This window comes from Dermacentor silvarum, chromosome 5 (assembly GCF_013339745.2).
Source record: "Dermacentor silvarum isolate Dsil-2018 chromosome 5, BIME_Dsil_1.4, whole genome shotgun sequence".
Lineage (NCBI taxonomy): Eukaryota > Metazoa > Arthropoda > Arachnida > Ixodida > Ixodidae > Dermacentor > Dermacentor silvarum.
This window is the reverse complement of record NC_051158.1, coordinates 34,699,320-34,713,711: the sequence shown is the minus strand read 5'-3', so window position 1 is coordinate 34,713,711 and position 14,392 is coordinate 34,699,320. Positions and strand designations below refer to the sequence as shown.

Below are 14,392 nucleotides of genomic sequence, written 5' to 3'. Positions count from 1 at the left end.
GTGAGGCTGCAGCGACGGGCTGCAAATAAAACGCACATAGCATGGCGTTTTCAGCGCAGCTTAAGAAACTATGGTCTTTAGAGTTACGTATCTATGTATTTTCTATTAAAGGAACACACCTCCTAATACTTACCTAGTGATGTTGCGCCTCAGATATGCGTAATATTTACTTTGTGATCGATAACGTTCACAAGTATGAACAGCCGTACCAGTTTAAGTAGTGTGGGCGGTAAGCAAGTGGTCCAATTTTGGCCGGGTGGCTGAATCGGGTGACAGACAGACAGACAGACAGACAGACAGACAGACAGACCAAAATTTCAGCGTTTAAGTTCCCCAAGAAAGACTATCGTCTTTAATAGCAGGGGTTTGCCCCGCGGCGCTCTTCGCACGATGGACGCCGCTCGACGGCGCTTGGCTCTCGGTATAGTGCTGAAGACTGCAAAAGGGTTCATAATTGATTCATTAACTTGGTTTCAATCGGAGTCCTATAGAAGCACTCGTCCTCATTGGGGACTTCAACGAGGATATAGTTAAGGAAGGCTAACCGAAAAAAGAAAAAAAAACGAAAAAAAAGAAGCATACGCGACAATTGCAGAAACACAACGACCACAGCTCCGTTGTTTTGACAAATTTCACTTCGTAGTAGTGGCTGCATTTTAGGTGCGAATCAACTTATGCGCTCGGGCTGTCGGCGTCTCCTGTCGTCGTCGTCACGGTAAAGCAAGCGGCTCGCGCTCGGCACGCGCTCGTGCCCCTTCTCCCGCGTTTGTCGTCGTCTTCCATAGCTGGCTGCGTTGCCGCTCATCATTCCAGCCTATAATTGCACTTCTCTTCTGTCGTCGTAATGGGGGAGGCCGCGTTTACGGGGTTATGAGCCATTGCTTAAGGCAGTATGAGCCCATTAGCGGTGCATCACTGCATGCTTCGCACTTCCCCAGGTTCCACGTTAGTGGAGCTGCATTTTGCTCAGTGGGTCATTTGACACTTACGCATAAAATTTAATTCACCGCTCAAACCGAGCCTATACGACTTAACTCGCGCTAACTGTCATAACAAAAACAGCAACAAAGGCGTTCATAATGACCAAATTGCTGAGGGAGTTAAAGAAAACTATGATGATTTCGCTAATACTTCATGGTAAAAGACACCATCAAGTTTCTCCTAAAATAATACTAGTGACGGCTTGGCCGCACGGCGGCGAGATTTTTTTTGTGCATTCCTTTTCCACGCTGCTGTGCGCCGTTAACGGCGACCGGTGACCATGGGGCTGTTTCGTTTAGCAATTCATCAAGTTCGGATTATTTCGTGTTGCTAATCTTGTGTTGCATCGGAACCCAGATCATGAAATGTTTCTTCTTTCCACCGCGGGCTAGAACCAGCGGTGGTCGCTTCGTGCGTGCGATCGGCACGTGCGCTCCGACAGTGGTCTTAGCGAGACCATAACATCTATAGACGATTAAAGCAATAATATCCGTATTCCCTAACATTGAAGCGATAGCGATAACATTGAAGCTCTGCTTCCAAACATGCCACGTAAGAACCAAGAGTGCATTTACCCTCGTATGCTGCGCGTTCTGCTCCTCGCTATTATGAAGCGCCGCGAAGGTAACACGTCTTTCTTTGTCGACTAAAGGTCCCCGCTGATTATTTAGAGGCTGGTGTTGAACTCTTGGTTTCAGTTTAACACGAAGCAATATGTAGGTAGCTGTCAGCAATTTTTGTGTTTACAAATCCAGAAAAATATGCAATATTAAACTAGACGTAATAATGCCTATAATACGAAAAACAATGAGAATATATGCGGTAGGTAATTAATGCAATTTAAAATAAATCTATTTCTTGGTTCTGTGAGGAGTGTGATGTAGCATAAGCTAACACAGGGTTTTGAAAATAGCCAATCAGTATTATCTATGTAGTAAGGCTTCATTCAGGGTGCGTCACGTGACCGCACAATAGGTTAAGCGTCCTGGGTCCTCTGGGCACGAAGGCCACAATACTGCAACCATGTCCGAAGCTCCGCCCTGTTCACGCGACTATAGAGGCGCAGCTTCAGCGCAACGGGAGCGGAGGTGCGCTCTCATTGGCTCAATGACTGGACACCGCGCGCCTCTTGCCACTCGCCATAGCTGCTGCTGCTGCTGCTCTCAAATGTGCAAATAAGGAGCCACTATATCATACCTTTGGGCACCGATAGTTCACTAAAAATTGTCATTTTTTTCGCGCAGGCAGAATGGCCAACCTCGGGAATGCTGTGGTAGACGCTTCGAGACCTGTTGGAGCTGCGGATGACAATAACTTGCTGGTTGACCTGGAAGGCGCCAGAGGCTTTTTCTCAGGAAAACTAATCGACTACCGTATGCCGTGCACGGCTACCGAAGACAGAACGTGTCAGATTGTTGCCAACCTGACCGTATGGAACGAGTTCCTGTGCCCGCTTCAGCTGGAGTTGCAAGAGCTACCAGAAACGGGCAGGCAACTGGGCCTGGTGGTAGTCCACAATACGTGCCTTCCTCAACCTAAACGCCGACTGGATCAAGCAGCCACGGTCCTGTACTGGCTTCTTTGCAGCCATCACTGCGTGGCACGGATAAACATTACGCACATGATCACTTATAGAGGAATGGCTGAATTGTGCATCCCGGTGCTTTGCAAAGCCCTTGACGGCAATCCTTCATTGAAATCGGTCATTCTTCGTTCTGACTTGCCCGTGGAATTCGAATGCAAGGACATAAAAAGGGTTTTGAAGGTCATTTCGTCTTTGAAATGCCTGGAGGAAGTTGAGTTCCCGCATTGCTCTGCTTGGTGTCTGCACATTGTTTCTGATATTCTTCGAAACACGACAACGTTGACCCTACTCAACTGGTGCTCCGTAGAACACGTAGAAAGTACGATAGCGAAGAGGTTCTTGACAGTACTGAAAACGAACTCGACACTGCGTGATTTGTCGTTAAGCGCAGCGGTAATAAGCGCTAGCCCCACTTTGTTCGTTGAATTTTTGACCGGTGACGCCCAGCTACAACATTTGAGAGTTGTCTCTAACTGTGATTGCTGCGCCGACGATTCCTGGGGATGGATTTTCAAAGGTATGCTGAAGAACCAGTCAGTCTTGAGCTTGCAAGCCGAGAATGTCACTATGGATTTTGAGACCGCTGAGCTTGCATCGAATATGCTTGCCGAAAACAGAGTTTTGCGAAGCTTTCGGCTGTTAGCGGGCCCCTACGTGCGGAACACTCCTATGTGGTTCATATTAAGCCTTGGAATGCCACCTGACACCACTGCCTTTCAAGAGGCCATTGCGCGTAACACAACCTTACAATACATGACCGTGAATTTCAGCATCTGGAGTGCTGAAGACTGGGGGCCTTTCTTCCGTGTTTTGTCAGAGCACACAAGCCTCAAGATGGTGACCGTCGATGTTGAAAAAGAAGAAGAATACCGTCTTTTGCCTGGCGTCATCAAAGCCCTTCAAGAAAGTGGCTGTGAAGATAAAGTTTTATTTAAGGCTCCAGACATCACCGACGAATTGGCTGTTGCTGATTGTAAGACTTTTTGCGAACTTCGGGTAGAGATATGTGACAGGACAACAGGCAGAATTTTGCCACTTATGGAACAGCTGTCCACGTTTTCCCGTTTGAGAGAGTTAAGCCTGACACTAGCGAGCTGGGACTGTACAATATTTCCTGCTATTTCTGAGTACATAGCAATGACGTCGACGCTCAGAAAGTTGTGCGTGGAGTTGAACATGCGAGTCTTTGCGCCTGAATTAGTCGAGTGGTGGCCAGAACTTTCGAAATCGCTTCTGCTCAACAGGAGCATCACGGATTTCGGCGTTGGCATTCTTGAGGGGAGGTGCCAGAATGTCGCACTCCTCGGTGACGCGGTAATGCGAAGCCTGACTATACGGAAGCTCAGCTTGATGTTATTTCATCCACTCGCATTCCACGCATTCCTTCGCGGTCTACGCGCCGATATCTCGAACAACTATGCGCTGTGCAGTGTCACCAAGCACAATTGGAGAAGCCATAATTTGGCGGCGGACTGGTTCGCCGTTCGCGACACCTCACGGCGAAACTCGGGCTTCGTCGCCCGAGCAGCGCAGTTCCTGAATCACGCACGGTGTGACAGGTAAGGACGACGCCGTTCCTTCATTCATCTTCAGAATTGTTAGGTCTTAACGATTTTTTAGCTTTGCACAGACGCGACTGGTAAATAATAGACATGTGCAAGCGCATTTAATCTGTCTTTGTTCAATACTTTGTCTTTCTTTTCAAGTTACGTCTTTGGAGCGCTAGGGAATGCTTGAACTATATATGTTCCAACTACTATAGCCTAAATTAAGCCCCTCTTGCTTATGAGTATTGGAGGACAAAGAACTCGCCCACGAGTATGCAGCTGTTCACACTAGGACAATTGGACGTCCACCGGGAGCGCGAAAGTAATTGAGGGCACGGCTTGGAATCCCGAGAGAGACTAATTTTCTCATTCTGTCTGTCCCTACATTCGTCTTCAACGACACCCATGTTGCCTATACCTACATATACTTCGTGGTAGGAGATTCCAGTCTGACACAGGAGATAAAGCCGTACGCTCTCCTAGTCGCCTTACATACCGAGCTCCGTGACCTCGAGAGTACCAAGTTCTGGAATATGGCGATATTTTTTTTTCGGGGTGGGACAAGAGTTCATCGCCCATTACCATCTGTGACAAAGAGAAGCGCTGCCAGTGGTTCGATACCATTCAAGTGATTGGGCTTCTCTTGCAGGTAGAAGTTACGTGTGAGAATCCCTACAAGTTAATTATGCCCTTTGCCCAGATTCTTCACGTTGCAGGGTCAGCAGGCAAGCTACCTCCGAACGATGTCATTACAGAGGCTAGTTCTCAGTAATTTGTTTCCTGCGCGCCTGCGCGATTCAATAGCGGCTTGCTGTTAACTACCGCGGCCATGTAACCCTCAATGTGGCTTCCTTGTTTGCAATATTTAAACCTGCGTGTTACGGTGTCAGTGAGCGGAGGCTAACAACAGCCCAACGAATTTTCTTACTGAGTTTTAAAGACAGATTGGCCAATGTGTTTTAATTGAAACTCGCTTTTTGTATGTCAGTTTAACGCCTCTCGAGTCAGTCAAAAGAAGCTTAATTGTAAGCTAGCCTCAATAACAAGAGGGACACTTGCCCTGTGTTGGGAGAAACTGTGATGTCCCGTATGTTCGGCAATAATTGGGGGAACTGTCGTAACATCGCAGAATCCGGCGAAAAAAATTCACGGCAGCGTTTTTTTTAGATTCAAATTAGGAGCTGGCCCCGGGTCACTAATGTCATATGTGTGTTATGTAGGTCATGAAACAGCCGCCTACGTCTTGGTGCTCTCATGGTCGTTTGGTTAACTTGGCAGATACCAAAATTGACATAGTATGACCATGACTTAAATGTCATGACGTGCGTGTCATGTAGGTCATGACAATGACGCAGCGAAGACGATTAACACTCAAAAACCACTGAAATGGGTTCGGACGCGGGTACTAAGTGAAGGAAACACTAAATAATGCTGATAGAAGTAATAGTCATGAGCATGTCTCAGCAAAAATGACAATGACTCAGCGAAAAAAGATTAACACTGAAAAACCGCTGGAATGGGCTCTGACGTGGGCACTAAGTGAAGGAAACACTAAAGGATGATGGTAGAAATCAGTCATGAGCATGACTCAGTAAAAATGAGAATGACTCAGCTAAAAAAATTTACACAAAAACCAATGGTATGGGTTCGCATGGGTACGAAGTGAAGGAGAAGGCTAAAGGTTGATGGGCGAAGTCATAGTCATGAGCATGACTAAGGCTTTCGCCTTAAGGTCTCTTAGCTGTAGTTAAAGGGACTCCTGAGGACTCATGTCATGAATGTCATGCCATGCGTGTCATGTAGGTTATGAAAGAGCCGCCTACATTTTGGTGCTCTCATGCTTGTTTCGCTAACATGGTAGGCTCACCGCACACTGCTTCGCATAACATCGATTCCCACAGGGCGTGGAATCTGCCAGCTTTTTTGTTATAAAGGCGATATCCGCGGTTTCCAAATGTGAAGAGAGAACTATTGGTCACACTGTTTTTCATATTTGTTGAAATTGGGGACAAGTTATGTGTAATGTAAGACATTACTTTAACGTTCTTCGAATAATTCCGATTTTTCTAAATTATTACTCAACCCTTTGTTTCTTCCAACGTTCATGCCTTATTCGGGGAAAGCTCCATGTGTGGTTGTTGTAGTGCGGATGTACAGAGTGTTCAAAATTAAGCTGTACGGAATTTTTAAAAATCGTCTGTAGCAGGTAGCATAATTGTTATCGTTGAGCTGGGTTATTCGAAGAGGCGGACATTAGTAGCACGACAAATCAAAACGCATATTCAAATAATGAACAAAAATGAGTAATTAACTTCTTAGTTAATTACTTTACGACACATATTGCCATTTACGAATTGTCAGGCGTATCCACTCGTAATGAATTTCCAGAATGACACCAGTTTGCAGATACACACCATCAAACTAGCCGTAAAATTGCACTGTTCCACCAAATTTTTTACCGAAATGCTGTTTTATACATTGCAGCACAAAAGAAACTAGAACGCCCATGTATTTCGTCCTACACTTTGGAAAATAGCTCGAAATTGGTGTCATCCTGGTAATTCATTTCAAGTGGATGCGTCTTGCAAACTAACCGGCTTAAATTCGTACTTGCAATATGTGTCGTATAGCAATTAAGAAGTTCATTAGTCAATTTTTCTTAATTCTTTGAAGATGTCTTTCGATTTGTCTTGCTACTAATGTCCGTCTCATCGAATACCCCAGCTCAACGATACGAATTATGCTACCTGCCACAGGCCATTAAAAAATGCGTAGCGCTTAATTTTGAACATACGGTATTAGGTATATATTACGTATGTGCAGACACTCGGGAAGGCCTTTTTTTTTACGAGCGGTGAGGAATTTAGCTCGAACGCCTTCCTGGGTGAATATAATTCGTACCGAGAACAGATATGCTAAAACAAAAAGGCGCGAACATCATAGGCAATCCAAATGCAATTTTATATGTGCGCAGATAAATTAGAGCATTTAGGGAACCAAATTTTAACAAGTATCCGACAGCGTTACACTGCTGTTAGCCTCAATATTTACCGATTTCCGACTCGATACATGATACCCAGTTCACATTCGTTGGAAATGTGCAAAACGTGAGACTTGAAGCGTGGAGACAGTTTAACCGTCGCAAATATTTGCCTAACCTTGCATCTTTTCTCTATGATAATGGGTTATGCAAGGCGCGTGGGTGACCTCGATGAGCTAAACCAGTCACCTCCTCTGCGTATTGTGAAATTATGCTCTTGAACAAGCTGAAAACTCCGTAAGGGCGAAGTGTAGTCCAAGTGCTGGATTCTCTCAATTCAATGGTTGCAAGTCTTGAGTAAGCACCCTGGCTCACCCGCAGCGTCCTGTTCGCGAAGAAGTGAAAAAGGTGTCGGTTTGCTCCAACAATATACTGCGGCGTACTGCAACGTACTGCGAACGACCGCTGGCCCCTGGTTGTTGCCAGGTGACTTCAACGCGCGTCACCAGCTGTATACGGGAAGCTCCAAGACTGGCTTGAGATGGCAGAATGACGGCTGCCCAATGTATCTGTGGGGCACTTGCTTGGGACTTTGGTTTCACGGAGCTTTGCTGCACCCAGTGTAGTGTGCAGACACAGTGCTCCCTCTCCCTCTTTTTATTCTCCCTTTCCCTTCCCGCAGTGTAGGGTAACAAACCGGACGCTCGTCTAGTTGACCTCGCTGCCTTTCTCCTTGCTTTCGCTCTCCCTCTGTCTCTAGGAGGATGGTTATAGGCGTTGAGTAGGCGTAGTTCAGTGTGTGTGGGAGAATTACGGCGCCGAATCTTGAACGCTGTCCTGTGAGAAATCGACGCTTCCGAGATGAAATTCGGATAAAATTGAGGGGAAACAGTATAGCTGATGTGCATGCGAAGTTTAAAGTGTGCAGGGCAAAGATGGCCTTAGCTAAATGTTGCTTAACTGGAGCGCTCTAACGCGTTACATGAGCGTAACCCCTTCAATTGCGTAGTTAATAAATAGTCAATTAAAATGCTCAGTGTAACTGTTCCAAAAAATCTGTGGAAATGGGTTCTGCGAGATCGCCAAAGTGTGCGGTCCTATTTTTTTTTCTGTGCCTTTACAAGACTAGCAGTCTGACCAGATTTGGATCCGGTACGCTTCGAAGCATCTGCTCACATTTTGCGTTGACCTGGCAGCCTACGTACAAGCATGGAAGGGCCGGCATTTCAGTCTTGTTTGACGAACATGAACGCGAGGCCATTATCGCGGATCTCTATTTTCTGTCCTTACTGCAGCTGGAGATATGCTGAAACGCGGTTCGTGCTGCAGTTTTTGCGCGATACGGGACTAAAGCCGAGGCTCCCAAGAAGCAGCCGTGTTGACCACCGGTGCCTTCGCTCCACTTTTCCTGTCGCTCTTATTCTCTGTCCCTCTGTCGTTCATATTCTCTCCGTTGGCGACACAAGGTATCGATGCAAGGTATGGATACCTTGAAGTTTGAAGTTTGAAGTTTATTTTTGCTTCCATTACAGAAACAAGGAGCAGGAGCAAAAGGCTACAAAGGCCTGACAAAGGGCTCCCGCTCCTGTTGACACTCAGCGTCAGCGGTACAAATGACAATACGAAATACTTCACACATGTTCATATCAAATTAAATGTCACATAAGCAGTATACAGATCACATGATGTATGACATGTAGCTTAAATCAAATTAATCCGGATAAGTAGCCCGGAATACAAAAGAAATATGCGCATTAAACAGTAGTTAAATACAGATGATTAAGAATCTGTAGAATAAATTTCCTGTGACTTCAGTAAAAAATAACATAGGAGACGAAAGTGAATTGCATAATTCAGTTGTAAAAAAAAATAAAACAAAAAAAGCATAACAGTATGACACGAAAATGATATACATCATGCATATTCCGCGAATTCGTGCTTAGCGGCGCAGCGCCGTAGCCGATAAGCCACCATGTCGGGATCTATGATTTTTAATGGGTTTAATGCGGTATTTGTAGGAGCTAAAGCGGTACGCGCCTACATACGATACCATACAATTCAAATAAATACAAGAAAAGGCATTTTTGAAGCTCGGAAAAGAAAGAAGGCGAGTGTCTTCATTATTCCTCTGCGACGTGGAGGACGTTGAACATGGACCTAGGTGGCAAGACCGGCCATCGCACGTGCCAGAAGCAGATTAGATGAATGTTGGCAAGACTCGTGGGGAATTGTATTTCCCACAATTCTGATTACGCTTTATCAGTGTGAGCGGCTTCCATGCTGAAACGATTCTGCTGTCACGTTTACAGCGCTGAGAAGCAGGATGCTGTTCAACGATTGACAGAGAAGGTGGACATGTGGCCGACAAGGTGTATGTGGCTAGCCGATTCATCCGTCTATCGCCTGTACGACAAAAACTATAATCGTCAGCAATTGCTCGAGCGTCGTCGTCTTCTTCCACAGCTGCCTAGTTGGAGCTCCTCGGGGCGGTTCTGTCCCCTTTTCTGTTTAACGTGGCCTTGCTCGGATTACCGCCTGCATTAGCTAGCATCCCCAACCTCAAGCATAGCCTCTACGCAGACATTACCCTGTGGGTCACCGGGGGCAGCGACATCCAAGACACGCTGCAGCAAGCCATCAACGAGGTTGTTGCATACGTAGAACCACGCGGCCTTGGTTGCTCCCCACAGAAATCGGAGCTCCTTCTATATACAAGCCTACGTGGGGAAGTCGACGCCCAGACCCTCATCCCCCCGAGATACAACTCCACGTGCATCAGCAACTCATACCTACAGTGCCTAGCATCCGTATCCTTGGCTTACGCATACAACAAAACGGCAGGGAAGCAAGAGAAAGGCAGAAGGCAGGGAGGTTAACCAACAAAACGGCAGAAACACGGAGATGCTCAAGCAATTAGATAGTCATGTACACCAAACCACTCGCCTCATAGCACGCATCGCAAATCGACATCACGGCATGAAAGAAAACAACCTGATTCGTCTGGTAACCACCTACGCCCTTAGCAGGATCACCTACGTCGCCCCGTACCTTCACCTCAATGCGACTGACCAGCTCAAACTCAACATCATAATTAAGAGGGCCTATAAGCAAGCCCTACAGCTTCCAATTTCCACATCTAACGAGAAACTGGATGCCCTCGGCCTTCACAATACCATAGACGAGCTTATTGAAGCTCAGCGTATAACCCAATATGAACGACTCGCCAACTCCACCACGGGCAGGCACATTCTGCGCACCCTAGGCATAACCTACACCACCCAATTCGGACCAAAAGTACCCGTCCCTCCAAACATTCGCGCTCAGTTAGTTATATCGCCCATACCTCGTAATATGCACCCAGAACACAATCAGGAGCGACGTGCAGACAGAGCTAAACATCTACAAAAGCGCTACGACCAAGCCGCAGATGTAGCCTACGTGGACACCGCGGAATACCCCCACCAGAACGCCATGGCGGTCGCCGTAGTCGCGGGCTCGCAGTACCGCCTCGCCGCGGCCGTATCAATACTCACCACTCAACCCGAAGAAAGAGAGGAAACAACCATCGCCTTGGCTTGTGCCTCTACCAATGCACACTACATCATCAGCGATTCAAAAACGGCCATTCGCAACTACACAAGAGGACTCATAGCACCCCAAGCACAGAAAATACTCTCCGACACTCCCGTCTCAAGGCAACGCCGCGTACAGATCATCTGGGCCCCTGGTCATTCGGGTCTGGCTGGAAACGAAGCCGCCCACGATGCCGCCCGAGCTCTCGCACACCAGGCGCATCATCCGTCTCCTGCGTCTTCCGGTCCTGATGAGCCCTTAGTTCTGCACCGCGGACACGCGCGCGACCGCATGGTTACATTCGGAGAAATCCTCCTCCACTACTGCAGAGAGCGATTACGCTACCCACCAGCACACAAAACACTGAATAAATCACAATCCACCACTTGGCGACAACTTCAGACGCGAACTTTCCCAAACCCCGTGCTATACCACCGAATTTACCCCGATGCATACTCCCCACTCCGAAAGCTACACCCACCAACACTCACCGCACTAACACTACACACATCATAACTACAGCCGAGCAGTGGGAGACTTTGCTGCTCAGCTTGGACCCAGAAGAGTAGCTCTGGGCCGTCCGGATGGCCGAAGACGCCGCCAGAAAGCAAGGGCTGGCCGCCGTCTGAGGAAGGGGAGGCCTGGGGGTTAGTCTCCCAACCCCCGCCGCCCCCAGACCCCATCATGGACACAATAAAGTTTTCTCTCTCTCTCGGCGCAACCGCGCAAACGCGCTCGTGCCACTGTTGCCGCGTTCGTCGTCATCGACTTCTGTCGTTGTAATGGGGAGGGCGAGTTTACGGGGGTATAATCCATTGCTTAAGGGGGCATGAGCCATTTATTGTCTTACCATGACGGACAGATTTGATTTTGAAACAATTTCATTTTGAAAAATCGCAAGCGGCAATGGCAGGCGAATACTGCTAACCACGCCGCTGAGCAACCTCGAGACATCGAACGCAAGCGATAACGGCGGGCTACGGGCATACCGTCAGTGACGTCGTTCTCTTCGTCGCAGCCGAACGTTTGTGCGACTTCATTAAGAAACACAAAGACGTTGCCAATAATTGAGAAATACTTTAATATACGGTTGGGATTAACCCAGTGATAAACACCGGGGCCGCACGTTTCATCTGCGCTGGTTAACGATCCGTGCGTAGTGCTAGGGCGGTGATTTTTAACAATCTTCTGTGTCCTATGTGCGTATCTGGTAGGAGTTGAAGCAGCAGGTTCATTTTCCTAAGTCTGCGCCTTTATGGTAACATAAAGGAGATCTACGCACATATACTGCCTTGGTTGCTTTTGCGTTTGCCTTACATCAACTAAAAGAAAAAAAAAATCATTGACTGGAGAAGGCGGCTTCAGCACCGTTTTTTAAAAAAATAAAGTGGTGCATTTTACAGTTAAAACTTGCTATGCTGCCTATTCAGAACACCATTTTATTGCCGCCAGAACAACTGTTACCAGGCAGCGAATACTGCCTATAAGGCTGAATAAAATTCCGTTTCTCTCCCGACAGGCCCTGCGCCGCTGCTTTGGACCGAGTTTCCCGTCACACGGCGCTGGTGGCAGAGCTTGCCGAAGTGCTGTCCGTAGGCGAGGACGAGGCAGCTCGCATGGTGCGGAGACGGTTTCGGGGCATCGAAGGTCTGGACGACTTCATGCGACTGACCGGCGTCGTCAAGCAGCGGGTCACGTGTCAGCCGTGCGAGGACGAACGCACACAGCTGGACGACCTCAACAGCGAGTGCTGGTCTCACGTGAGGCGCTACCTGCTGCTGGATGACGTAGTGTGTGACTGAACGTTGCCACCGGATCCGCAGGCGCTTGTGGTTGCCACTTGGGACACGACGTGAAAGATCGGCGCCAGTAGCACACGCTCTCCAGTGGAGGGCGCTATTTGGTTTGATATATTACTCGCAACTTCGGATGGGTGTGAACGCCGTGTATTCTACCGTTTTCAGCAACAGTTCGATGTTTCGCTATGTTTAATGTCTTATCATTTGCGGTCTTTCCTGTGAAAACTGTGCTTATAGTGAGATTTAGCGAGTGTTAATGAAAGCACACGTTTAGGTGTAGTCACGATTTATCGCAGAGATCAATGGAAACGAAAGCACTCTGATCAGCGACCAAGCTGGGCGAGCGCGAGCACATACAACAGTCTTTTTTTGCGTCTTCTGCTGATGTTCGTATATGTCACTACAATCACTCTCCGGTGAAAAAGGAGCCACCTTGGCCACCTAACGCAATGGTGATGCTGGCGGGTTGTAGTGCCGTTTCAGCCGTTCGACGTGAACCGTTTCGCGGCCGCGGCGCCGTTGGTACGTATACGGCTGGAGGGGCTCAATGGCATAGTTAACAGGGGACGCCTGATGTTGAACCCGGTAAGGACCGTCATATTTAGGCAGCAGCTTTGAGCAAAGGCCGGGAGCGGAGATGGGAGCGCGGAGCCACACCCATGTAGCCGGCGAATATGACGGCGAAGAGGAGCTACAGTCGTGACAGTCTTTCTGGCTGGCCTGGACTTGCGAGGTAAGTGAGCTCGCGAGCTCGCGGCATTCGTCAGCATAGGTGGCTACTTCAGATAGTGTAATGGTTTCGGAGGCATCAGGGCGGTATGGCAGGATAGTGTCCATGAAGGCCGGCGGCTCACAGTCGTAAAGAAGGCGAAATGGCATCACGTTAAACTAGTATAACCCATCGGGAGTAAAAAAATGGAGTCTTCGGGCGGTCAACTTCATCTATAGGTACTTGCCAATACCCCGATCGAAGATCCAAGGACGAGAAAAACTCTGCTGCTTGCAGGCAGTCGAGGGTGTCGTCGATTCGGGGCACGGGATAAACATCTTTGTGTGTGATTTTATTTAGGCGCCGATAGTCCACCTGATGCTACCATCTTTTTTCTTCGCCAGTACAGCTGGGGACGCCCAAGGGTTGTGTGAGGTCTGTATCACGCCACGGTGAAGCATATTCACCTGGTCCTCTATGACACGGCGTCCTGGGTGCGAGACTGGTAATGGGCGCTGGCGCAGAGGTGCATGGGTTCCGGTGTCGATGTGTTGAACGATTGCGGATGTGTGGTCCAAAGAAGGTTGCTGATGGTCAAAAGAAGTTGGAAAATGGTTGAGGGAGCTCCAAGAGTTGGGTGCGCTGGTTAAAGGACGTTTGTGAATCAATGGATGAGTTGAAGACATCTGAAGATGACGAAGCAGCTGAAGTAGCAGGAGTAATGCTGGCGACAGTTAGTTTGGTTATGTCATCAGGGAGTTGATGGGGACAAACGGAGTCAATGTCCTCAAGTCGACCTTGATATTCACCACGGAATAAAGTTGCTGATGAAGATAACCAATTCGTAACATAAATGGCTCCGCAAAAGTTTTCAGTTGTGAGAACGGCAAAAGGAAGGAGCAAGATTATGCGAAAGGCAAAGGCTTCAGAGGGTGCGAAAACAGCAGTAGAATAGGCAGTAAAGTTGCAAGGGAGAGGCACGAGAGCGGAAATAAAGGGGGTATGTCAGTGAGAGACAGAGAACTAACTTTATTAAATGTCCTGAAGGGGCCTGGGCACCCCTTACGGGGGCCGGCTCAGTGACCGCAGCGATGACTATACTCGGGGAGAAGGAAAGAAACACGGCTCAGATGGGGCATAACACATCGGCGATAATGCAAGTTCTGCACGCGCGCAGTCAACAACGGCATGATCTGTAGAAAGGAAGTCCCAGCACAG

General features: G+C 48.0%; 1 protein-coding gene across 1 annotated transcript in view; it reads left to right on the top strand.

Annotated features, from left to right (window-relative positions):
- The window catches only part of LOC119454059 (uncharacterized), a 29,802-nt gene extending 16,838 nt beyond the window's left edge, over window positions 1-12,964 (top strand). Inside the window, exons 2-3 of the mRNA XM_049667688.1 lie at window positions 2,226-4,125; window positions 12,186-12,964. Coding sequence (XP_049523645.1) covers window positions 2,231-4,125; window positions 12,186-12,468 — 2,178 coding nt within the window. The 5' untranslated portion in view covers window positions 2,226-2,230 and the 3' untranslated portion in view covers window positions 12,469-12,964. The remainder of the gene's footprint in view (window positions 1-2,225; window positions 4,126-12,185) is intronic.
- The last annotated feature ends 1,428 nt before the right edge of the window (window positions 12,965-14,392 follow it).